The following is a 26,726-nucleotide window of genomic DNA, read 5'->3' as shown; positions in this document are numbered from 1 at the left end:
AGTAAGATACTTAATTTGTTAATTTTCCTAATGGATGGAAACATATATTGAAACATTCAAAGAAGAAGTCCTATTGGTCCCTCCATTGTCTGAATTTAAAATTGTTCTTAGGAAATCGTGTTTCCTCAAGAGAAGTTCTCCCTGTGGTAATAGACTGGATGTTTTGATAGTCTTTCTTTCTCTCTTCTCTTCTCTCTCTTTTAAAAAGATCATGTATCTGGGCTCAGGTCTCTGCTGTGTTGGTGCCCTGGCCGGCCTTTCCACCCAGGGAACAGCTCGTCTTGGCAATGCACTGGGCATGATTGGGGTGGCCGGAGGCCTGGCAGCCACCCTCGGAGGCCTGAAACCATCCCCAGAACTGTTAGCTCAGATGTCTGGAGCAATGGCTTTGGGCGGTACCATTGGTAAGCACTTGGTGGAATTCTTCCTTTATGGGAACACATGCCCATTTTTTAGCTCACCCTTTTGACATAGTTGATCTACCTTCTCAATGTTGATGCTTTCACATGTTTATATTTTGATGAGAATTACACCAACTATGATTGTTCACCAAAATAAATACATTATACACAAATTATTCACAACTTTCTAATTAATTTGTTAGGGTTTTTTTTTTTCTATGCTCTTGAGATTACCCATATTACGGCTGTTTTTAGACACGTGTGAAGGTGGGCTTTTGTCCATCTCTTCCCAACTCCCATCTTTAATGACATACATCGGTAGCTTGAAATTGACCATGGTGGTTACATTTATACCATGGAAATCAACAAATGTTACAAATCTGGGTTTCATTTATTGTTTCATTGATTGTCTAGACCTAAGAAAGAGACGGAGTAAATATTAATAGTGCAGCTTAAACATAAAAGTGTGCTGAGACTGTAGCTATTACTTTGTAAATATCACCAAAAAGCAAATATTCTTCCAATATTTGAAAACTATTATCAGAGTCAGGGTATTGCTCACACTGTTGACAGTGAGTGAGATTCTCACATATATCTTGTTTCACTTTTGTCTTACTTGTTAATGCAAACAAAAACGTCAGCCAACATTCCCGTGGGAGCTACACTCATTTCATCAGTTGCAAACACTAGATTGGTAACAGATTGAAGAGTTTGGCAAAAGTCAACAAAAACACCCCGTGGAAGTCAATTGGCAATATGGAGTTTACCACAAAGAGTATCATATATTTTATTATTTGAAAATTATATGCTACTTTATATCATTAAAAACTCAGGTACACATTTATATAACCACATGTTTTTATCCAGAGAAGCTTGTGGTATATTTACCAGTGTAACAGTAGCTTTAGGCCTCCTTTCATACTTCCCCCCAAGTGTTGTGTCCTTTCCTGATGGTCCCTGGGAGGAACAAGGACAATGCGCTGTAAGCTCATGGCAGGAGGACCTCTAGACAAGATCTTAGCAGATATTCTGAGGCACACCCCTTGTCTGTCATCTGCCTAGAGCCATGTAGCTCTTTCACAGGCGGCTCATTTGGGTATTAATACCGAGGTATTTGCATTTCTTTACCTTTGGACAGGGCTCCCACTCACCCATCTGAAAGCCCAGGCTTTCCAATTCCAGCTGTTTCTCCTGTGCTCAGGAGCAAGGGGGTAGGCTTATGGAGAAGAGCGCTTGGGTTATTCATGCTGTGGGGAGAATGGGAAGGTTTGGTTGGAGCCTCAGGTAATCTGAAGAAGTGTTAGGGAGTGTTTGTAGGTTGTGATGGAAAAGGCATGTGTTAATGTTGTATGTGTGGGTTTTTGGAGTTGGACCTTGGTTAGGTGTGTTGAGAACACCTGTTATTTTGAAAGTGTACGTAATCAGTGTCCTTACCTTCTCTACAGTCCCTGTAAGAGAATATTTAGCCCAGACTAGGAAGCAGATAAATACTTATGAGGGCCAAGGATGGAAAACCTTAAATGTGGCCTTTTTTTTTTTTTTAAATTGAGGTATAATTGGCGCACCTGGGTGGCTCTGTCAGTTAAGCATCCGACTCTTTGATTTCAGAATAGATCATGATCTCAGGGTGGTGAGATCGAGTCCTGTACTGGGCTCCATGCTCAGCGTGGAGCCTGCTTGGGATTCTCTCTCTCCCTCTCCCACTGCTTCTTCCCATATGCATGTGTTCTCTCCAAAAATAAAATAAAAAATATAAAATTGAGGTATAAAGTTGACATAATATATTAGTTTCAGATGTCCAAAATAATAATTCTGTATTTGTATATATTGCAAAGTGATCTCAATAAGTCTAGTAAGCATCTGTTACCATACATTGCAGAATTTTCTTTCTTATGATGAGAACTTTTAAGATCTACTCTCTTAACAATTTTCAAATATGTGATACAGTATTATTAATTATAGTCAACATGCTGTATATTATATACGTATGACTTCTTTTATAACTGGAAGCTTCACCTGTTTTGCCCACCTCCCATCCCCTGTCTCTGGCAACCACCAATCTGTTCTCTCTATCTATAAGCTTGGTTGGTGGTTTTTTTTTTTTTTTTTTTTAAGATTTTATTTATTTATCTGAGAGGGAGAAAGAGAGAGAGAGCAGGGGGAGGAGCAGAGGGAAAGGGGCAAGCAGACTCCCCACTGAGTGCAGAGCCTGATTCAGAGCTCAATCCCATGACCCCGAGATCATGACATGAGCTGAAACCAAGAGTTGGACGCCTAACTGACTGAGCCACCCAGGTACCCTGGTTTGGTTTTTTTTATTTTTAGATTTCATAAGTGAATCACATGATACTTGTCTTTTTCTGTCTGGCTTATTTCCCCTAAGCATAATACCCTCAAGGTTCATCAATATTATTGCACATGGTAAGATTTCTGTCTTTTTGTGGCTGAATAATATTCAGGTGTTGGCTTTATTGTTGTTCCTTCTCAGAGGTCTGTTGAGTTTTAATTCCTCTTTGACCTGCATTTCCCAACAGGACTGACAATTGCCAAGCGCATCCAGATTTCCGATTTACCTCAGTTAGTTGCTGCTTTTCACAGCTTAGTAGGCTTGGCAGCTGTGCTCACTTGCATAGCCGAGTACATTGTCGAATATCCACATTTTGCCACGGATGCAGCAGCAAATCTCACCAAGATCGTGGCCTACCTCGGTACTTACATCGGCGGTGTCACGTTTAGTGGCTCTCTTGTTGCCTATGGAAAATTGCAGGGTAAGTGATTCCACCTAACAAAAGAACAGCTGTTGTTCAGGGGACTCAGGGGTCCGTTTAGGTTTCAGAAAATGGCTTCATGGTAGTACCGTTAGGTGAAGGATTTTTATAGCACTCGGAAATACATAAATGCATAAACATATAAATTATGAATTTCTAAAAGATTGCTTTCCTGAATGATCCTTACAGATCTCCTAAACGTGGAACCTGTTCTTCTGCAGACAGCCAGTAGAGGAAATAAGTGCACAGAAATTTGTGTATAGGGACCAGTTGTCAATTGATAATACATGTGAACAAAACTCTGTCTTCCTCAATCCTTAGTTAGAGATGCCCGTTCACAGAAATGAACTTGATATGTTTTCCAGAGTAGAGAGAAACTTGTTGAATAGGTTTGTGTGATCACCGTACAGTACTTATTTTGAACATAGACACATTTTTCAGCTCTGGCTTGCCATCTTCTGCAACTGCCGATGTCAGCCATGAGATTAGAAGTGTGTGTGTGGGGGAACCCTCCAAATCTCACAGAGGCTGTTTTCAGTGTTTTCATGAATAATTGAGTCTATAGAGAAACTAGTTTGTGATATAAAGATCTGGTCTTTGCCTCTGAGCAATCAAGCCACTGAAATTAAATAGAGAACTTCCATGAAACTTAAAAGTCACAAAAGAACTTCAAGCCTCCAATGCCCTTGCCTCCTGCTTTTGTTTTCAAAAACAACTAGCAAACCAGGGCTCTGCTCCCTTGGGCTCAGTTGATAGAATCAGAAATGTGAATGTGCTAGGACTCTGTTTTGAAGTTTTAAATAAACGAAACCACACTTAACAACTTCTGTGTTGGTCATACGGGAAAAATGTAATTTTTTAAGATGCTAGGACAAAGAGTAAAGAAATTGTTGTATGATCAAAGTAAAGAACAGTTAAGTTGAGCCATACTTTTCCTACTTCTGTTAACATTTGTTACGTGTAAGAGCCCTAATTTGCTTTTATGTTTCAGGACCTTTTTTTCCCCCCCCGATACTTAATTTTGATAGTTTAGGATTAAATGGCATACACTTAAGAGTGTGTATGTGTGTGTGTGTGTGTTGGGGGGGGGGTTTGGTGTTCCATGATGTGCTGGCTTGTGACGGACTTGCACTTGGTCCTAGGTATCCTGAAATCCGCCCCTCTCCTTCTTCCTGGAAGGCACTTACTTAATGCTGGCCTGCTGACGGCTAGTGTGGGAGGGCTAATCCCATTCATGTTGGACCCTAGCTTTACCACCGGCATTACCTGTCTGGGCTCTGTGTCGGCTCTCTCTGCTGTCATGGTAAGAATTTGGGGCAGATGGCACACCCTCCGTGAGGAACTGAGTGCGGTCTAACCGTATCTCTAGCTCTTCAAGACCCTCGATGCAATAAACATGTCTCAGAGCGATGTTACATGTTCTTCTTTTTAGAATCTGGCTAATACAGGAAAGTGTAAGAAGGAAGCCACTCTTTCTCTCCACCGAATGGTTCCTTTCAAAGTTGTCAGGTGACATCTTTAGTGCTTTGGGGTGGATCACTGGATCAATGGGAATATTAAAAAGCTGAGTGTTTCAATTCTTTTCATTAGGTGCCTACTTACTGTGACAAGGCCCACAAAACTGCTTTGGGTTGTATGCAAAAAGGATCAGATATTCCTTGAGCATTAGTTATGCTCTCCTTTACTGGAAGCTGTGGTACCAAGTTAAAGAATTATATAAAATGAGATGCATTAATAAACCTTGTGTGTTCAGTGGGGGAGGTCAGGGAAGCCTTAAAGATCAGTGTGGTCCTCCTCTCCCGCTCTCATTTTTGTGTTTAGTATATTGATACACACAGTGTTCTCTAGTTGTCTGTGTGTCCCAGTGAAACATTTTATTGTATCAGTGTACAGTGCTTTGCAAAACAGCTGTTATCCATGGATTCCTTCATGTTTGCCTAGCCTGGAGTCCACATTGTAGACAGGGTATGTGTTTTAGGTTTTTATTTTTTCAAAGGTCTTGTTTATTTATTTGACAGAGAGATGGGGAGAGGGAGAGAGAACATAGGCAGGGGGAGCAGGGTCCAGAGAAGCAGGCTCCCCGCTGAGCAAGGAGATTGGTACAGGGCTCGACCTCAGGACCCTGGGATCACACCCTGAGCTGGGGGCAGATGCTTAACCAACTGAGCCACGCAGGTGCCCCCATGTTTTAGTTTTTTAAAATAATTTGTATTGCTTAGCACAAAATTAGACATACAGTAATTGCTTATCAAACACATACTGGCTGCTTGGCTCAAGATTTACAGGGTTAAAAATGATACTTTTTTTTATGTAATGCTAAGAGGCCTGATTTTGGCAGGGAAACTTTTTAGAAATCTGAAAAGTAGGGGTTCCTGAGTGGATCATCGGTTAAGTGTCTGATCTTGATCTCAGCTCAGGTCTTGATCTCATGGTTGTGAGTTTAAGCTCCATGCCGGGCTCCACACCAGGCATGCAGCCTACTTGAAAAGAAAAGAAAAGTCTGAAAATTAACTTAAAATTCTTTCTATTGACTGCTGACAGTCCATTTTTTCCCGGTGTATGTAGCACTGGTTTTTGTTTTATTTGAAACAAAATAAAAATGGTTTTGGTATTTTTTTAATCCACTAAAGCATAATATCTCATAAAACCAACAGCATAGAAAAGCAAAACTTTAAGAATTACCATTTTTGAGAAGAGATGAATTTGGTATTTAAGAGGTACTTTGTGCTTGTATGAGAATGAGTAAGATAAAATGTTTTGTGGACTATTTTAATGGCTTTTGACTTCATTAAGTGGTACATGAATGCATTCACATCTGAAACTCAAAATACATAGGTAGGTGTATGTGGACTAAAAAGCAAAAATCTTTCTCCCCATCATTCTTTCCCATTTCCAGGGTTTGGTGATTTGGAGTTGCATTAGAGAGACTTTGGATTCTGTTATATTCCTCCAAAGAGTATTGATCATTACTTTTTACCTGTTTTTGTAGGCAGCTAACTTGGCTGCATTCAGATTTCAGATCTGGCTCCCTTACGGTGGGGGCAGCTGAGACCTGAGATTACTTTATCCTTCACAGGTTTGCTTGGAGTCAACCAGAGTTTTGGGCAGAGTTCATACATAAAATTTGGGGCTCCCTCTCTTTTGCCTGCCCCTCCACAATTTCCCTTCTCACTTTCCAGCTGCCATAGTCACCCCTAAGTCCTATCCTTGGATCTTCAAACTAGCAAGACTATGGGCATATATTTTGGATTTAGCTATTTCTCTTGGCACCACTGGGCCTGCCCTTAAGTTAACACCGTAAAAACTGGGAAATTCACTTGGTGCTGTTACTTTTTTTCAAGTGCAGACCCCTCTCTAGTTTCTGCCTGCTTTTCGTCACTGCCTGTTAGGGATTTAGGGCTATTTCCGGGGGTGGGGGATGGAGAGGAAGGTGGTTTAGTGCTTACCTGTGTAATATCTGTGGGAGAAGTGATCAGATGGGAGGCACTTAGTCATTACCAGCCATGGCACTTCAAGGTAAATACATTAATTGGAAAACCAGAATGATCAAAAACCAAGATGTCCAGTGTCTCAGAGGTTTTATTTTTATTTTATTAATTTTGATTTCCACTTTGGATTTCATCCTAGGGTGTGACGTTGACAGCGGCTATTGGGGGTGCGGACATGCCCGTAGTCATCACTGTGCTGAACAGCTACTCAGGCTGGGCCCTGTGTGCGGAGGGCTTCCTGCTGAACAACAACCTGCTGACCATCGTGGGGGCACTCATCGGCTCCTCAGGGGCCATCCTGTCCTACATCATGTGTGTGGTAAGAAACTGGTGTTCTGAAAATAGGGATCTGTTTGTTATTTTACTTGCAGTCAAAAACGACTCTGTCGGTTCTTATTTTTCTTCAGTAGAAATGTCCGAGTGTTTCATTTGAATAAATATGTAAGACTGCTTTTAAAGTCCCCAAAGTGTAGATAATTGGGAAAATTAAATATCAAGCTAAAAAATCGGGCTCCATCTAGAGATAAGCACTTAAGATTTTGGTTTATTTCTTTCTGTTCTGCTTCTTTCTGTATTACATATCTGAGTATTTACTAGTCTGATCATATTGTATACTGTTTTAGATTTTATTCTTTTTCTTTCTTTTTTTATTATGTTCAGTTAGCCAACATACAGTACATCATAAGTTTTTGATGCCGTGTTCAATGATTCATTAGTTGCATGTAACACCCAGTGCTCACCACATGTGCCCTCCTTAATACCCATCACCCAGCTACCCTCTCCCCACACCCCCTTTCCATTTTATTCTTTTCATTTTGCTATAGGCTTGTCATTTTCTTTTTTAAAATACCATTTTAAGGCACTTAAAACAAATCCATCATTTGGATATATACAATTTATTTAACATTTCCCTAATGCTCTACCTTTTATTTTTGAGTTTTTAATTTTTCTCTGTCCATAAATACATGTTTGGCACTTCTGGTTTTTGTCTTTGGATTGATTCCTCGAAGTGAAAGAGGTTTGCTCATTTTTCTCGGCTGTTTCTGCTTCTTACCGTGTTGTTTTGGGCGAGCTTTCTCCAATCTGCACTCACACGGGTCATCTGTGAAGGTGCCTGTCTAAAAGTTCTGTAGTCAGCATGATTTTTTTAAAAAAGAGAAGAAAAAAAATCAAGAAAATAAATATTCCTGGCTTCCTTTTTGTTTCTAGTTCTCTTCTGGATGGCAAGAAGATAACCTGCAAATAATTAAAGGTTTGACTAGGAAACTTTTTCAAATGGTAGATAACTGTTTTCTAAATGATAGTTCTGAATGACTGTAGAAGGGCAAGTGTGCAACGGAGTGACGTCAGATCAGGACTGTGCTGATTAATCGTTCAAGCAGAGAAAGGATATTTCTTCCACCTCTGTTCTTTTATTACAATATTTAAAAAGCCCCTTATTTTATTTTATATATATATTTTTAAAGAAAGATTTTATTTATTAATTTGAGAGGGAGAGAAAGGGAGCACAAGCAAGGGGAGGGGGTGGGGAGAGAGGGAGAAGCAGACTCCCCACTGAGCAGGGAGCCTGACTTGGGGCTTGATCCCAGGACCCTGGGATCATGACCTGAGCTGAGGGCAGCCACTTAACCAACTAAGCCACCCAGGTACCCCGAAAAGGCCCCCTATTTTATTTTTTAAATTTTTTATTTTATTTTATTTTTTAAAGATTTTTTTTTATTTGAGAGAGAGAGATCACAAGTAGGCAGAGAGGCAAGCAGAGAGAGAGAGAGAGAGAGAGGAGGAAGCAGGCTCCCTGCCGAGCAGAGAGCCCGATGTGGGACTTGATCCTAGAACCCTGAGATCATGACCTGAGCTGAAGGTAGAGGCTTAACCCACTGAGCCACCCAGGTGCCCCATCCCCTTATTTTATAATTCAGAATTCCTCATATATATATATTAATTGAAAATCTCTTTGTAAATTGAATACTGAAGTTATCTTTTTATAATAAAAAATCAGTTTTCTTTGACCATTTTGTAGAACAAATGATTTGATAGCCCCAAGGAAGAGGTTTTAAAATAAATCTCCCAAGTTGTTCAGGAAATTTGGAAAGGGGGGTTTGTATCTCCTATTTCAAAAGTTTCAGGCTTTGGGGTTCTAAAAAACAAATGTTATAAAGAAGGAAAAATTTATTCAGTTGTATTAGACATAGTTTTCTCTAAAAATGAACTTTAAAAAAAAAGCTTTTTGTTTTAATTCCAGTATAGCTAACATACAGTGTTTTATTAGGGTTGGGTGTATAATATAGTGATTCAACAATTCTATACATCACTCAGTGCTCCTTAATCCCCATCACCTGCTTCACCCATCCTCCCCTCAACCCACTTCCACTCTGGTAAACATCAGTTCTCTATAGTCTGTTTCTTGGTTTGTGTCTTTTTCTTTCCTTTGTTTTGTTACTTAAAACTCCACGAATGAATGGAATCATATGGTATTTGTCTTTTTCTGACTGACTTATTTCACTTAGCATCTAAAAACGAAATCGGAAGAGGAGACAAACCATGAGAGACTGTGGACTCTCAGAAACAAACAGGGTTTTGGAGGGGAGAAGGGTGGGGGACGGGTGAGCCTGGTGGTGGGTATAGAGGAGGGCACATATTGCATGGAACACTGGGTGTGGTGCATAAACGATAAATTTTGGAACACTTTAAAATAAAGTAAAATAAAATAATCTATCTATCTATCTATCTATCTATCTATATTTAATTTATTTGACAGAGAGAGATCACAAGTAGATGGAGAGGCAGGCAGAGAGAGAGAGATAGAGGGAAGCAGGCTCCTTGCTGAGCAGAGAACCCGATGCGGGACTCGATCCCAGGACCCTGAGATCATGACCTGAGCCGAAGGCAGCGGCTTAACCCACTGAGCCACCTAGGCGCCCAAAATAAAATAAATTTTAAAAACACGAACTTTTACACTTCATTTGACTTTGCTTCATTTGGTGAATTAGAATGACCAGCAGGGGGCAGCAGATTTTCATTATTACTTTAACTTGTGGTTGGTCAAAACTCTGATTTTAAAATTAAATGGGAGGATTTGAATTTTAACAAAGCCGGTGGCATACTGATATGGAGAGAGCTGAGGACCTGTGTCTAGTTCTTGGAGTGTCATCACAGGTGCCTTCTTGCCTTTAGTGTTTTTTCTTAAATGGTTTTACTTAGGTATTTGTAGTATTTCCAAAATTTGTCTTTTTTATTTCCTCCCTCCTTCTTCTTCACCTATTTTCTTTTATTATTGTTGGTTATAGTAACTACAGACACTTATAGTAGCAGTTCTATGACAGTAACTAGAATAAGGTAGTCAGAGGCACTTGGCTGAGAAGACTTTCTCCTGCGTGTATTTCTGTAACTAGACCCTCTTTCTCTTATTCTTTCCTTTCATATTTCTTGATCTGTTATCTATATTTCTTTTTTTTTTCCTTTCTATTTCCACCACCTTAGGCATGCCATTTACTGGCCACATACCACAGCTATTTTTTATTCCCGTACTCTATAATAAAGTGTTCTTGTAGCTCTCTGTGACAATACGTGTCACCCCGATCAGACGGGTACTCAGTTTATAATAGCAACTTGCATTAATTTGGATTTAAAGACAGTTGAAGCTTTAATTTAAAAAAAAAATACTATTCAGTTACAAAAGTAAAAGATGTTTAATGTGGGAAATGTGGAATAAAGTGGAAGAGGATAAATAAGTCATTTGTAATGCCATTATCACTTAACTCTTAAAATTTAATATTCTAATTCTAGTCTTTGTTCATAAGCCTGTATTCAAATATATTCTGTGTTTTGTTTAATTATATCACTAATAATTAGTGTTTTTTTTTTCCCCCTTCAGTGTACCTCCTTGTGCATTTTGATTATTTCTTTGGGAATGGAGTAAGGGCTTTTTGTGGGCTATTGATATTGATGAATTGATTTCCAGAAAGGACTCTCCAGCCTGAGCGCTCACCAGCGATGTGTGGGGGGCTCGTTTTCCTGCATGCTCGCCCTTCCTCCATCTCAGTACAAAACAAACAAGACCAACAGCAAAAACCAGCCTGCTGTATTTTTCAATTTTGAAGATAGAAATTTTCCTTCCTTCTAAATTGCCCGGATTTCGACTTTTCATATTAATCTTCATTGATTCTTGGCTTGTGCTTCTTTATTATAAGAAATTGTTTCTTCATGGCTTTAGCAGCTCAGAGTGGTTTATGATAATAATGAAAATGAAATAACTGCGTGTAATTGGGCATAGTAGCAGGCGTTAATATACTGTAGGCATTAATGCTGGGTGCTTTACAAATATTAGCTCATTTAGTCCCCACGCTAATTCTGGAGGTAGAGAATACTAGTCTCATTTTGCAAGGAAGGTATTTTAAGATGCCATTGATGATTTGCCTTTGTGTTTATGGAGACTGACTATGCACCTGGCACAGTCATATGAGTAAATAATTATTAAATGAATGTTTTATTTGTTTGCTCATTTCATATTTTGGAATCTTCTCTGGTTAGGCTGTGGTAACAGATGTACTGCCATATATCAGGATCTGTTGATAATACTAGTATGCTTAGTTTCGTTATTTTATTATCTACTGAAGAAACATGCAAGTCCAAACCAGAACAGAGTAGTTTTATTGTAGGAGAGGGAATGGAATGCTCTCTGAATGGCTAATCAGTAATCCCTATAATTGAATTTTTGTTCTGACAAAGAATTCTTTTGGGTGTCTACTAAGCCACACGCTATGGTTATACAATATCCCGTATTAAACTGAAAAATGTCTCGAGTGTCCGGACAACCAATTCAAATGAATGATTTATTTTATGTCCAGATGTCATATAGACATTAACCTCTTCACGATTCTATAGTCCCTTTACTTGAGATAGTGTCCAAAGTGCCTGGGAAATAAAGGGCTTACAACAATGGGACAGCATTTTCAAACCAAATTTTCTGATTTTTGCACTTTGTTACTTGTTTCCAAGTGAAAATAGAACAGAAGGAAAGTGGGTCAAAGCCAAACCAATAATATTTATTTTTATTTTTATTTTTTTTTTTGCTTTGCAGTCAATTATTCAGCACCCACAAAACACTGAAATGAGAGATGATAGTAAATAGAGTATATGGTATTATTTCTTTGGTTTTGTCTATTTTATGACCTTCCCTTTGTTTTCAGACTGTTTTCTTAGAGTTTGCTTGGAATTACGTGAATTAGGGGTCTCTTTAATGTAGCATACAATTTTCATTATAGGGCTTAATGACTTAAAAGGAACAGTCTTGGACACTGTTGCGAATACTTTGTCTTGGAAGCTGGGAACTTCTCAATCTGTGGATCAGTGCTCACAGGATAGTCTCATTAATCACTTAAGCAAGCAGGAAAAAAAAAAAAAAAGGAACAGAACAAAGTCCTAAACCCTAAACATTTGTTGAAAATACGATGTTGCAATGGTAAATTCAGAGATGAAAAATAATCCAGTTTTTAAGAGACCACATGGAATCGGCTTAATGATGATATAATTGTGGATATGTGTTCAACAAGTTGACTTTGATTGTTAAACTACTGTGTGGTTCCTTTTTTTTCTCCCGAAGATGCCATTAGAATAGTGGGTAATTAAATGTCCTCAGAGATTCTTTTCTTCTCCTTCATTCAGTTTTATAGGGAAGGAAGAATGGTTCCATTTATTTATTTATTTATTTATAAGCTTTTATTTCAACCTAGGTAGTTAACACAGTGCAATATTAGTTTCAGGAGTAGAACTCAGTGGCTCATCTCTTACATGTAGCAACCAGGGCTCACCATAACAAGTGCCGTCCTTAGTCCCCGTCACCCATTAGCTCCTCTCCTGCTCACCTCCCTCCATCAGCCCTGTTTGTTCTCGCTCATGAAGAGTCTCTCATGGCTTGTTTCCCTCTCTCCTTTTTTTCTTCTTTTCCTCCTTCCCCTGTGATCATCTGTTTTTCTTAAATTCCACATGAGTAAAATTGTGTGGTATTTGTCTTTCTCTGACTTATTTTGCTTAGCATTAGCTGTCTAGATCCGTTCGTGTTGTTGTAAATGGCAAGATGGCTTTCTTCCCGATGGCTGACTAATACGCCATTACATGTACATACCACAACTTTTTTTTTAAAATTTCTTTTTAGCGTAACAGAATTCATTGTTTTTGCACCACACGCAGTGCTCCACGCAATCCGTGCCCTCTCCAATACCCACCACCTGGTTCCCCCAACCTCCCACCCCCTGCCCCTTCAAAACCCTCATACTGTTTTTCAGAGTCCGTAGTCTCTCATGGTTCACCTCCCCTTCCAATTTACCCCAACTCCTGTCTCCTCTCCATCTCCCCATGCCCTCCATGTTATTTCTTATGCTCCACAAATAAGTGAAACCATGTGATAATTGACTCTCTCTGCTTGACTTATTTCACTCAGCATAGTCTCTTCCAGTCCTGTCCATGTTGCTACAAAAGTTGGGTATTCATCCTTTCTGATGGAGGCATAATACTCCATAGTGTATATGGACCACATCTTCCTTATCCATTCGTCCGTTGAAGGGCATCTTGGTTCTTTCCACAGTTTGGTGACTGTGGCCATTACTGCTATAAACATCATACCACAACTTCTTAATCCATTCTTCAGTCGATGGGCATTTGGGATCTCTCCTTAGTTTGGCTATTGTAGACATCTTGCTGTAAACACTGGAGGTTGTGTATGTCCCTTCGAATCTTTATTTTTTGTATAGAATGGTTCCTTTTAAGCCAAGTTAGAATAAGGTGGTCCTATTCGTGTACATCTGTCCCTCTGCATCATGTCCCTCTGTCATTTGTCCCTCTGCAGGACAGTGGGATGCTGGTGATGAAGTCACTTTGTGGTTTTGACTTCTCTAAAAGAAGTTACCTATGACAGAAATACATCAATATCTGAAATAGTCCTTTGAACCAGTTCTGTTTTTTTAAAGATTTTATTTATTTATTTGACAGAGAAAGATCACAAGTAGTCAGAGAGACAGGCGCAGAGAGAGAGAGAGAGAGAAGCAGGCTCCCTGCTGAGCAAAGAGACCGATGTGGGTCTTGATCTCAGGACCCTGAGATCATGACCTGAGCCGAAGGCAGAGGCTTTAACCCACTGAGCCACCCAGGCGCCCCTCCCCTTTTTTTTTAATAAGTGATAGATCCACACTTACATAGGTTTTACATGGAATAAACAATGGGTCAATGAGATGTTTACTATAGCCCTTAAAATAGAGTTTAATAATTTCTATTAAAATAGAATTTTTTCTGAAGTGAGACATCCAGTTATGATCACGTAAAATGACTGCTTCCTGTACTGATTTGAATTCTTAAAAGGCATTTGGTTACCCAGACTATCTAGCTGCTTGTCTTGTCTTTTACACCCCAACTCCAGAGGTCTGCAGAAGATCTGTTTTAGAAACCACCCCTGCCATTGTCATGTTTTAGTTGTTGCGTTTGTGTGGCACATTGTTGGATAATTGTAAATGAGCATGCCTTCCTCTGATTGTTTTTGAGCTTATTTTTCCAGTTAAAACGGCAGGCATAAATTTCAATGAAACAGGGTATGAACTTACTCATTGCCTTTTCTGAAGTTAATATTTTGGGAGCCTAATGATGAATCCTGTTATTTCTGCTACAGCTTCGTGGAGCTGGATGTAGCTGATCTGGAAGACCCTGTCAGCTCCCGCATTTCTTTTTTTCTTGACGACAGAGGGCAGCAGACTTCTAAATGCTGTGGCTCGCTGTCCTTTAACAGCTCCTTGTTGCCTCTTGACAGCTTGCAGCTGGTAGCAGGATTCACCTAAGACATCTGTAGTCACCTTGTAAAATTTCTCATAGACACCACTCTCTTTTATACTAGTGAAATATACGTGAATATGGAGATAGAACTTGCTTAATCAGTACACGGACAGTAATAATCTTGTCTGAATTTTTCATTGATTTCTTAATGTGATTGGTAATTTTCCATTAAATTCTCTTTTAAAATTAACTTTTACTGAAAATACATCTTTTTTTTTTTTTTTAAAGATTTTATTTATTTGACCGAGAGAGATCACAAGTAGAGAGAGGAAGGAGCAGGCTCCCCGCCTAGCAGAGAGCCCGATGCGGGACTCGATCCCAGGACCCTGAAATCATGACCCGAGCCGAAGGCAGAGGCTCAACCCACTGAGCCACCCAGGCAGCCCCAAAATACATCTTTTATAGATGTGGTCTATGTGATTTTTTTTAGAAGATCAAATCTCTTTTTTTTTTTTTTTAAAGATTTTATTTATTTATTTGAGAGAGAGACAGTGAGAGAGCACGAGCGAGGAGAAGGTCAGAGAGCAAAGCAGACTCCCCATGGAGCTGGGAGCCCGATGCGGGACTCGATCCCGGGACTCCAGGATCACGCCCTGAGCCGAAGGCAGTCGTCCAACCAACTGAGCCACCCAGGCGTCCCTAGAAGATCAAATCTCTTAAAATGATTATGAATATCATATATGTAGGATTCATAGCACTTTCAAAAAGTTATGTGGATTAAATTCTCACAGCTAATAATTTTGCTTTCCAGGCAATGAATCGCTCCTTGGCTAATGTGATTCTCGGAGGCTATGGTACCACTTCAACAGCTGGTGGAAAACCCATGGAGATTTCTGGCACACATACAGAAATCAACCTTGACAATGCAATTGACATGATCCGAGAAGCTAATAGCATTATTATTACTCCAGGTAAAAAAAAAAAGAAAAGAAAAAAAAGAAAAAAGCAAACAATCTATAATAGCTATTGGAATTAATGTTCGTGTAGTTTCTTATAATAGAAAAATTGAATTGGAACTTATTCATTTTTGAAAATTTAATGGAAACATAGAAGCAACACTATGATTATCAACTAAAAACTCTCAACTATGTTGAGAATCCTTGGCTTCAGTTACTATTTCAGGAATAACAGAGATTTTACAGATCAGTGTGGTAGTTCTAGCCATGTCTTTCAGCGATTCTGTTCACACATTTAGTCATCTTTGAATTTTGGTTATGTATTCCTCATAGATAGTTTTTGGAATTATTGTCAATATTAGATGTAGTACATGAAAGTATTTAGACTCACTCAGTGAAGGCTAGTAAATGTTAATCTCTTTTCAAAAGTAAATATTTAAAAAAACCATTGAGAATCGTATGGTTTCCAATAAGATGAAGTAACATGACCTAATAGAAAGAACTTGGTCTGGGAGTGACAACACCTCACTTTTGTTCTTAATTTTGCTTCTGACAATTGACGTGACATTGGCCACGTCATTTAATCTCCCGGCCTCAGTTCCCTAATGTTTTGAAGGTTAGCTCCATTTTTCTTTATTTGGACTGCAGATTGCTGGGTATTACAGCTAATACATTGGGTTCAGATTAAGATTTTAACTCTGTCATGCTATCATAAGAGTTTTCTATAAAGGAAATCTATTGGTTTGACGTGTGGGTGTTTTGCTGGTTGGTTATATGCTAAGATGTAAATAACAAACACTAGCAGAATTGAACGTTCAGCTGCAGACCCTCTCAATTGAGGCAGTATTATTTTCTAGAGGCATTTGAAATATGCAGATTTGGGTTTTTGTCTCGCAGATGGGGCTGCTACTGTCCTAGTGTGTGGGAGCAGACACTAAATACGTTGTATTGCCAGGGACATTCCTGCACTGTGAATTGTCCCACCCACAGTGGCATTAGTGTGAGAAACACCTGGAGTATAGAGGTAGAAAGATGTAAGGGACAAAATCTTCTCCCTTTAGACATTTTCTATCTAGGGAAGAGGTCAGATCAATAAATAACGTATTGGGGTTACGGTAAGGGCTAGATTGGACTGTGTAGACACCTTTTCTTGTTAATCATGAGGAGCCTAAAAAGGAGTGTCAGGAAGTGAGGGGTCTTTTGGGGCCTTGAGGATGCACCCTGTTCGGGATGGGGGAAGGCAGAGGGAACAGACTGAGCAGAGACTTGATATTTGGAAAACTGGCGTAGAAAAGTGAGGACAGGTGTGATTGATTGTATGGGGGGAGTGGACAGAGTGTAAGGGTTAATGGAGAAGAAAGAGGTCTGCAGTTTGTGGTCATACCTATAATAACATCAGAAATAGGGAGCACTTTTGGTTTTTTTTTTGGCAGAAGAGGACATTTTTTCTGTTCTTCTTAGGATACATTAAGTTTGAGGTGGAGATAGGACAGTGGACGTGCCATCCTGGAGCTCAAAGGACAGGCTGAGCCTGGGCACAGATTGAGGGTGTTCAGTTGGTTGTTGAAGCCATGGGATGGGCTGAGACTTTCCAAGGAGAGTGTGAGGGGTAAAGCCAAGGCCCTGGGGAGTTTCATTGTTTAAGGGGAACTGAAGGAGATTTAGTGAAGGATGTCAGAATAGTAACGAAGTGAGGAGAGGAACCAGGGAACTGCAGGGTTCTCAAAACCAAGTCTGAAGTCAGTTTGACTGTTTACGCAAGCCACAGGCATACACACCCAGAGTGTGTGTGCGTATACAAGTGTGTGTGCGGTGTGATGTATGGGGAGGGAGTGCCCAGCAGTATCAGACAAGGCAGAACGTGGAGGAGGGACCATTAGATTTTGAATTTGACATTTAGGCCAATATTTTTAAAAAGTCCAGAAGTTTGCTTTCATTTCTCATCCTATTAAGGATTGCCTTTTTTTTTCTTTTTTTGGCATAAAAATATGTTTTGATCAAGGGAGAAATTATTCTTCATAAGATTTCGAAATAAAAATCACCCTGTTCTGTGTGCTTCATGTTCTTTGCAGGCTATGGTCTCTGTGCAGCCAAAGCGCAGTACCCCATTGCCGACCTGGTGAAGATGCTCTCGGAACAGGGCAAGAAAGTCAGGTCAGTGGGTGTAGTGTGAGGCTTGCGGGTGTGTGTGTGTGTGTGTGTGTGTGTGTGTGTGTGTGTGTAAGAAAAGGAAAAGCAATGACTTGTGTTTAGATGACTTTCTTACAGTGGAGTAAGAAACAGTTGTTAAAACCCTGTGCTTGCCTTAGTCTGGGTACTTGTTCGCAGTCTCTCATACCACAGAACCTGAACACAGGCTCATTTTAGAAATAGAAACTTTATGCTGAATTCCAGGATTTTTATTAATGGGGAAAAACAGAAGTCCGGTTTCTGGTTGGATTTGGGGAAGGAGGTCAAATAAAGGAGGTCAAAGACCCACATCAAGTTGACCCTTTCTGGTTCCTAGCATTTGCACTGACACATGGAAAGTATGTCAAATGAGAGGTTCCTGATGAAGAGTGAGTGAGACCCAGTGGAGATCCTTTAGGCTGGTTAATGTCTGACTGGGTTCGCTCTCATATTCGTCTGTGGACAAGACCGGTACAAATGTTCTTTTACTAACATTGTACACTTTTTGAAATAAGGGTGAGGGCAGTAGCTGTGGCCGCTTCTTGGCATTTGGGCACTAGACTCTGCCCTTGGGAGGATCTTGAGCACAGTGGAGAAGTGGAGGACGCTGCATTTCCAGATGATTCCCTGTGACCTTGGATAAAGGGTTTGAGGGATGTAGAAATGGGGTCGGTGGGGGACAGACCCTTGGAATACTTCACATCTGTCCGGTGTACCTTTGGATCCCTGTTCTGGAACTCTGCTCTCAGGAGTCTGTGAAGGGACCACCTGGAGTTGTCCCTAGGAGTCAATACCTGCTGCCTCTTTGCTAGAGAAGCTGGTTCTCTCGCAGCTTCATTGACATGGTACCACAAGTCAGAGAGACAGGCTAACTCTATTATTAAATAAAATTTGTTCGTTCACCAGAATGTTAACGTATGTTGACAAAACTGTTAATGTCTATCTTACACATTTTCTGAGGCAGATGATAAGAAAATAAGCTCAGCCATGTGCCCAGAACTAGTCAGAGTGTCTATGCAAGACTGGATGCAGAATCCTGAATGTCCCGGCTGTTAATAGTGGTGAAGAGACTTCCATGATGGAATAAGTGGATCTGACATTTTTTTTTTTTTTACTTTAAAGATTTACATATTTATTTTAGAGGAGGAGTGGGAGGGACAGACGGAGGGGGACAGAGAATGTCAAGCAGATTCCCTGCTGAGTGCAGAGTCTGAGGTGGGGCTTGATCTCACGACCCTGAGATCAGGGCCCAGAGATGACGACCTGAGGCAAAACCAAGAGTCTGGCGCTTAGCGAACTGCGCTACCCAGACGCCCCAAGTGGATCTATCATTTTAGTATCAGCTGCATTTGCTCTTTCCTTCCTTCCTTCCCTCCCTCACTCCCCACTCTGCCTTCCTGTGATCCATAGTTAGTGTTTTCATATATAGTCAGAATACTCTTTTGTGGGAGGACTAGCTTTTCTGTGATGTCAGTGTTTCCATGTTTAGTATAATCTTAGAAAATTGAAGATAGATGATGTGAAAAATCACTTTTTTTTTTTTTAAAGATTTTACTTACTTATGTAAGAGAGAGCAAGTGCGCAAGAAGGAGCATGAGAACTTGAGCGGGGCTGGGAGGGAGAGGGAGAAGCAAGCTCCCCACTGAGCAGGAAGCCCAATGTGGGGCTTGAGCCCAGGACTCTAAGATCATGAACTGAAGACAGCATGAGTAGAAGGCAGGTGCCCCACTGACTTTGTTTTTTGATTTTCACCTAAGAAGTCTCATTTTGGTCACCATTGTCCATTTTCTTATCCGGTATTGTACAGGGCTGCCCTTTTAATCATACGCTTGCCGCTTAAAGCATTTGCAGACCTACATAAGGAAAGGATGTGTTAAAGAATCTTTTATGATTTTCTTAAACAGAGATTGTTTTTCTTTATTCAGTCCACATGTGAGAAGTCCTAATATATTGGTAATGCCTTCTATCACCACAAATGTTAAGGACATGAGTGGCAATCTCATGAAGTAAGAGAAAGATGGCTTTCCTGTCTTAGATTATTCCCTTCCCAGAGGATAACTAAGACAGGAAAGCCATTTCTCCTTTGGAAAGGGAATGATTAACCTGACATCCCTCTCTATTACCCATTGACCAGACATTACCCATGTTAACCAGACATCTTGGAAAATCAGTCCGGGGTGAGGTGGATGCAGTATTGGAGGGCCTCAAGACTGTCGGGTAACTTGACAGAAGCAGGATGTGAGGGGAAAGGAATAGGAGGGATGGAGAAAATGATCTGGAAAGAAAAGGGATGAAATAAATGAAATCTCAGTTTCTGACCTGACTAAAATTTGATTTTGATTCATGAGGACATAAGATAAAGTGCTGTTTTAGGATGATTTCTGTCACCCTGAGTGGGAAAAATAGTTGCTTGACTTAAGCTATATGGAAGATATTAAACATATACGGAAAGTATCTCACTTATAATTTGTGCTTTATTGGAGTAATTTTGTGAACAGGATGTCAGACTTGATGTGAGAGAGCGCTCCTGTCATTTCACATAATTGTCATAGTTTGTTTGAATAATTTTTTAATAATAAACTTACTAATAATTTATTATGTAGGATCAGAGTAAAACTGTTCAGTCTAATTTCTCTATTTGTGAGTTAGGAAAAATTAGCCACTTATATTGATCAATTCCATAATAAAGGTGAAATTAATTATTAATATATCAGGTTTTTTTTACTGTGATCTGTTGAATTTTCAATATGGGCTTTGTAGCAAGTTATGCAGATTTCGTGTTTGAATTAAATGGAAGATTCCAGAACTATTCTTGCTGACACAGTAATAGTAGATTGTCCTATTCTTCCCTTCTAGTTTCTGAGTAGGGATTTTTTTTTTTTTTTTTTTAATTTAAAGGGAGTCATGGAAATTGTTGACTTTTTGTCTCATGTGCTTCGTTGTCATTTCCTAGGAGAAATGCAGATTTTCTTGATGGAATTAGGAATACGTGTATCCATAGATGCTAGCTTTTTTTTTTTTTAGAAGACAAATGTCTGTTTGCACAAGAGATGGCTGCAGCGTTACCTCGTATTTTAATGAAATAAATCTGTATTTACAGTTAGCAGTAATTTAGTCCTTTCATCACCCTGTGGAGCTCCCACGGTGTTCATTGAGCACAGCTGCTGGGCCTCTGGTTTTAGGAGATCTTTGTGCCTCAGGACCCCGCTGCCTAGCATCCAGATGTGGTGACATATTCACACACATCCCCCGTGGAAATATGCCAGTGTGGACATACGATTGTCATCAATTAGTTATGCCCAAGTGGTGCCAAGAATTATTGCCTCTGTCATACAGTCTGTCTGGCTTCACGGCCCATGATTGATTTAGAGACAGTCCTGTTTTCCTTTGCGTTGGCTGTAGTCATAACATGCTCACCGGGAGCTGAGATGACATAATGAACCACGTGACATTTCATGACAGGAGCTCATGAGTGTTCACTAACCTAGGCTTTCTTCAGTGGCCAGTGTACAGTTGCTTCCCAGTTGCCCAGAGCACCTCTGTAACTCACCTAACTTATGCTTGATCTCTAAAAGCATTTTATTACAAAAACCTTGTGCTATGAGAGTACAGACATTTTTTCTCTTGATTTCCCAATCTTTGGATTGGTATGATAGGCTTTTCCCTATAGAGCAGAAATAGTGTTCCTACTGAGTAATTCTTAGAAAGAGGTGTATTTTTTCTTTTTGCAATTAATCACAGTTCAGTTTTCTTTTCGGAAAGCATTATTGCTTAGATGATCACAGAAGTCTTTTGAGTTCATGAAACCACCCTTCAATTTCTTTGATTGGCTAACTGATGTTATACATTGCTTTCCTGTTAATGTTCAGCTGTGTCTTTCTATTAATAATTTGCTGATAGAAATTTCTTGTTATCAGGTATTGAGAGAAAAGGGTGCATAAGCCCAGTTGCCACTCTCAAAAGTGTATGGTTATGAAGCAGACAAGCCTACAAACAGATGACTCAGTGAAGGAATTCCATTAAACGTGATAGTGTGCTAGGAAAAGTAGAGTAGAAGGAGGTCAGAATGCAGAGGAGAGTAGTTATTTGTCCAGGGGACATTTTAAACCTTTTATGCTACTCGGGACATGAATTTCTTTGCAGGTTTTTAAAAAAATTTAATCTTTTTTTCATTTTCTGTCTAAACACATCTAGCCACCAGTGGTATTTGTGGTTAATAGTGTTTTATGGTCTTGTGTGACATGGCTTTGGTTTAAATATAGGTTAGTTTTTTTTTTTTTAATGATTTTTTTATAGATTATTTATTTATTTATTTGATAGAGATCACAAGTAGGCAGAGAGGCAGGCAGAGAGAGAGAAGGGGGAAGCAGGCTCCCTGCTGAGCAGAGAGCCCGATGTGGGGCTCGATCCCAGGACCCTGAGATCATGACCTGAGCTGAAGGCAGAGGCTTAAACCACTGAGCCACCCAGTCGCCCCTAGGTTAGTTTTGATTAGAAATCCACTCTTTGAAAATATTTCAGGATGAGATACTTTGTCAAACTAACTGGATTTTCTTTTTTAGATGTAATTCAAGTAAATAGAGTTCAGCCACCTTGGATTTGTTATTTATTGAGGTGCAAGAAGAGATAGGACATTCACATTTGTAGAGTGATAAAGCACATGCTTCTGAAGAGAATAGATATTAGGCCAGATAAAAGATTTCGTATTTGAGCAAAGAAATAAGACATTATTTAGCATTTTTTTAAAAAGTTCATTTATTTATTTATTTGAGAGAGTGAGAGAAAGCATGAGAGGGGGAAGGTCAGAGGGAGAGGCAGACCTCCTGTTGGGCAGGGAGACTAATGCGGGACTGGATCTGGGGACTCCAGGATCATGACCTGAGCTGAAGGCAGTCACTCAACCAGCTGAGACACCCAGGTACCCTATTTAGCATTTTTTAAGAAAAGGTTTTCTTTATTCATGCTTCGGGGGGAGGCAGAGGCAGAGGGAGAAATAGGCTCCTGGAGAGCCTGATGCGTGACCCGCGCGGTCCCAGGACCCTGGGATCATGACCTGAGCTGAAGGCAGATGCCCAACTGACTGAGCCACCCAGGCACCCTTCGCATTTTTATGATAGTTTTGCAATACGTCCTTTTTAGACGTGACTACTCATGTTAATGACCACTCACTGAACAACTAATTACATAGTGTTTTGTGCCAGGCACTGTTCTAGGTCTTGAGAATATTATCTGTGAATATGCAGAGAGAGTAAAACCGAAGAAAGTATGTGCATCCACTCACATCGGTGTTCAGCCTCTTGTATAGAATTGCCAGTAAATTCTCCACTCAGAGTGTCTCTTGTGCTCTTAGAAAACAACCCTGTCCTTCTCAGATTCTGACTCTTGGCCAGACTACCTTTGGCTTTCTGTTTATATGGTATATTGGTGTAGCGGAAAGAAAGCCTGTGATGGTTGGTATAGCCTCCGCCTCACAGTTCATCCTGGGGCGTGTTTCTCAGTCTGTCTGCTCGCAGTTCTGCTGCTCTGAGGGAGAAACTTGACTCCCGATGAAACTGGTGCCTCTGACCACCAGGGTGTTTCTCGGCTTCTTGTTCTAGTATTAGTCGTGATAAACTCTGAGCTGAGGTTCTTCAGTGACGTTCACGTAAACATGGCGGAGTATAAATAAATAAATAAATGCCCGTTTCTCATTTCATGTTCCCCTTCCTTGATATTTTGCTGACAGTGTCAGCTTACGGTGCTCACCGGCCATTACTTCCCAACAGTATCATGAAGGTTATTCAGACAGGAAGATGACATTATGTATAATTTTTTTTTTTTACCAAGTCTCTGCCCTATGCCAGAATATAATATTTTAGAACACGAGTGGCAAATAGAATTTGTTTTTCCTGTGATACCATTCTTCATAGTCTTGTTGGTTCTTTTGAAATAAAAAGCGTGTCAGTCATCATACAGTTTCTGTTCTGGGCTTGGTTGCTGGATTTGGCTCAGAGATGGAAAAGCCAGATTTGGGCACAGTCTGTAAAAGCGTCTTTGGAAGGGAACAGGTGGTGTTGTGGTGTGGTTCCGTAGAGGGCTGCACTGATGTTTGCACTGTTTTCTGGCCTGACCCTCTTTAGATGACTTCTCATTCTTCTGGTGACCTCAGTGTCCCAGGCCACATGCACAAATAGAAAATGGGACTGTAGCCCTTTGGCAAATATTTTCTCATTCACAGTCATTGAAAAGGTTATATTCTGTATTAGAAAAACAGTGCCCCTGAGACATTTCTGTAAGCTCTTTAACATTCATAATTTTTTTTTTCCTAAAGAAGGGGAGGCTGTAGATAAACATCAAATTTCAGATCAGCCCTGATTTGCCTTCAAAAAAAGAACGAAAGGTACATAATGTTTTTCTAATTATGGCTATTGGAAAGTTCTAGAAAATTAATGAACATTTTTTTCCCCCACTCAGAACCATATAAGTGAGTTCATCTAAACCACTATTTCTAAGGTCTTTCACAATTTTAGAGAGGTGGGTGTCTGTCCTTTTACTTAAGAAGCTTCTCCAGGAAGTTGATTCCACAGCCTTTCTCATTAGTCCGTTTTCGTGGACAGCAGTGGCGTTGTCAGGAGGGTTTTTCCCTACTTCATCACAATGTTTCTTTTCAGGTGAATAAGCTAACCTTACCTAGCTGGTCCCAGGCTTTTCACCAGTAAGGATGATTTGTGTAACATTTGGCCTGCTTCAAGCTTTACAAGTTTTTATTCTAAACTGCATTTACTACAGTTCTTTATTAAAACAAAACAAAACAAAAAAAAACTTCCTTGTGCTTTTAATCAGTGACGTGTAGCTGTCAATCAAAAGTTGTGATCAGAATGTGACAAACCAAAGGAACCTGCCTTTTCAGGTCCCACCATATTTTCCACAGGTGAAATGCACAATTAGATTACAAAAATAATTGAATATAGTAACAGATCTTTTTTTTTTTTTTTTTAAGATTTTTAAAAAATTTATCTGGCAGAGAGAGAGAGTGCAAGCAGGGGAAGCGGCAGAGGCAGAGGGAGAAGCAGGTTCCCAGCTAAGCAGGGAGCCTGATGCAGGGGCTCGATCCCAGGACCCTGAGATCATGACCTGAGCCGAAGGCAGGTCCTTAACCAACTGAGCCACCCAGGTGCCAAGATCTTTTTATTACCTTCATGGGCCCTGCTCAGAATGGAGCATTGCCACGTGCAAACATAAAGAATACAAGAGTCCTTAAGGTGTGTGTGGCCCAGACCAGGGACTCTTCCTTGCCTCGGCAGTTGAGCTCCCAACCCGTTTTGTGATGAATACAGCACACATATTTGGTGTAATTCTAAGTAAAGGAGTCCTGTCTTGGGAAGTAGTCGATGGGAGAATCTTTAAGGTCTATTTTAACTCTTACTTTTTTACTTTTTAGGTTTTAATTTTAATTACAGTTAACATACAGTGTTATATTAGTTTCATGTATACAATTTAGGGATTCAGCACTTCCATACAAGACCCAGTCCTCATCACAAGTGCCCTCCTTCATCCTCATCACTTGTTTCCCCCATGCCTTCCTCCCCTCCCCTCTGGTAATTACCAGTTCTCTACAGAGAAGAGTCTGTTTCCATTAGTATCCCAAACATATGAAGAACTCATAAAATTCAACACACAAAAATAAATAATCCAGTTAAGAAATGGGCAGAAGATGTGAATAGACATTTTTCAGAGAAGGCATACAGATGGCCAACAGACACATGGAAGGGTGCTCAACATCACTGATTATCGGGGAAACACAAACCAAAACTACGAGAGATCACTTCACACCTTTCAGGATGGCTAAAATGAACAACTCAAGAAACAACAGGTGTTGGTGAGAATGTGGAGAAAGGGGGAACCCTCTTACACTGTTGTTGGGCATGCAAACTGGTGCAGCCACTCTGGAAAACAGTATGGAAGTTCCTCAAGAAGTTAAAAATAGAGCCATGCTATGACCCAGTAATTGCATCACTAGGCAGTTACCCAGAGAGCACAAAGATACTAATTCAAAGGGATACATGCACCCGGATGTTCATAGTGGCATTATCTACAACAGCCAAACTATGGAAGAGCCCACATGTCCACTGACTGATGGATGGATAAGGAAAATGTGGTATATATGCACAATGGAATATTGCTCAGCCATCAGAAAGAATGAGATCTTGCCATTTACAACAACATGGATGGATCTAGAGGGTATCATGCAAAATAACTCAGAGAAAGACAAATGGCATATGAAACCTATCTTTTAAAGGTTCTTTAGTAAGAGATTAATAATTAGTTTTCTTCGTCTTTTTTTATATCCCTTGCAACTCCATGGTGACAGTTCTTTTCTGTCCAGTCTTTTCCGATTTTATTCCACAGCCTTCTCGCTTCCCTTGCTTGGGTTCAGTTCCAGACCAGTGCAGAAGTCTCTCAGTGCCTTGATCTCGGATTTCCCAGCCTCCAGAACTGGGAGGTGGACATGTTTGTTGTTTTAGTTACCCAGCTTATCGAATTCTGTTCTAGCAGCCCAATCAGACCAAGACATTCCTGTTTGAGGAATTGGATGGCATTCTCCCGGAGAAATACATCATCATTAGCACCCTTGAAAACATTCTTTTACTGGAGAGCTTTGGATAGTAAGTGACAAAAATCTGAGGAATCCTGAGGTGGGGGATTGAAGAGAGAAACGGTGAAGTGACTTCATTTTTGGGAGTGAGGAAGTGGAATGTTCCCACACTCCCAAAAACCTGTTCTGAGTGTGGAAGCATGACTTCCCCTTGCCTGTAATCACAAGAGGAAGTGGCAGCTCCCTGGGGCCTGGTTCCCGAGCTGCCTAGTGGCTCCCCAGCCCTCTTGTTTTGACTCTTAAGGTTTTATTGGTTTATAAATATTTATGCTTAAAAGCAGGAAGAATAAACAGGCTTCCAACAAGCGAAACTTCAAAAAATTTTCCCTTTGTTACGTCTTTTTCCTCATTAATTTGTCAGCTTCCTAGAAGCTTAGAGTAACATATTTAGGAGAATTGTGGGATGATAATACTGGGAGGCAGAATTCCCAAATGTTGTCAACATACATTTGAAAATATAAAACACAGTAAGAGAAACGAAACGAACTCTTTGAACATCTTGAGTATGAAAACACATTCTGTGCAGTGACTGGCAAAAACGTATGACCAAA

The 26,726-nt window shown here is 40.1% G+C and overlaps 1 protein-coding gene across 3 annotated transcripts in view; it reads left to right on the top strand.

The window, feature by feature from the left end:
- NNT (nicotinamide nucleotide transhydrogenase) overlaps window positions 1-26,726 on the top strand; it is a 93,064-nt gene that overhangs the window by 53,390 nt on the left and 12,948 nt on the right. For all 3 annotated transcript variants that reach the window (XM_044232215.1, XM_044232233.1, XM_044232222.1), the window contains exons 14-19: window positions 209-404; window positions 2,936-3,169; window positions 4,312-4,472; window positions 6,797-6,976; window positions 15,227-15,386; window positions 17,444-17,525. In XM_044232215.1, the coding sequence (XP_044088150.1) occupies window positions 209-404; window positions 2,936-3,169; window positions 4,312-4,472; window positions 6,797-6,976; window positions 15,227-15,386; window positions 17,444-17,525 (1,013 nt within the window). The remainder of the gene's footprint in view (window positions 1-208; window positions 405-2,935; window positions 3,170-4,311; window positions 4,473-6,796; window positions 6,977-15,226; window positions 15,387-17,443; window positions 17,526-26,726) is intronic.

The sequence above is a fragment of the Neovison vison genome, chromosome 1 (assembly GCF_020171115.1).
Source record: "Neovison vison isolate M4711 chromosome 1, ASM_NN_V1, whole genome shotgun sequence".
Lineage (NCBI taxonomy): Eukaryota > Metazoa > Chordata > Mammalia > Carnivora > Mustelidae > Neogale > Neogale vison.
The sequence above is the reverse complement of the archived record's forward strand: the minus strand, read 5'-3'. Positions and strand labels throughout refer to the sequence as shown.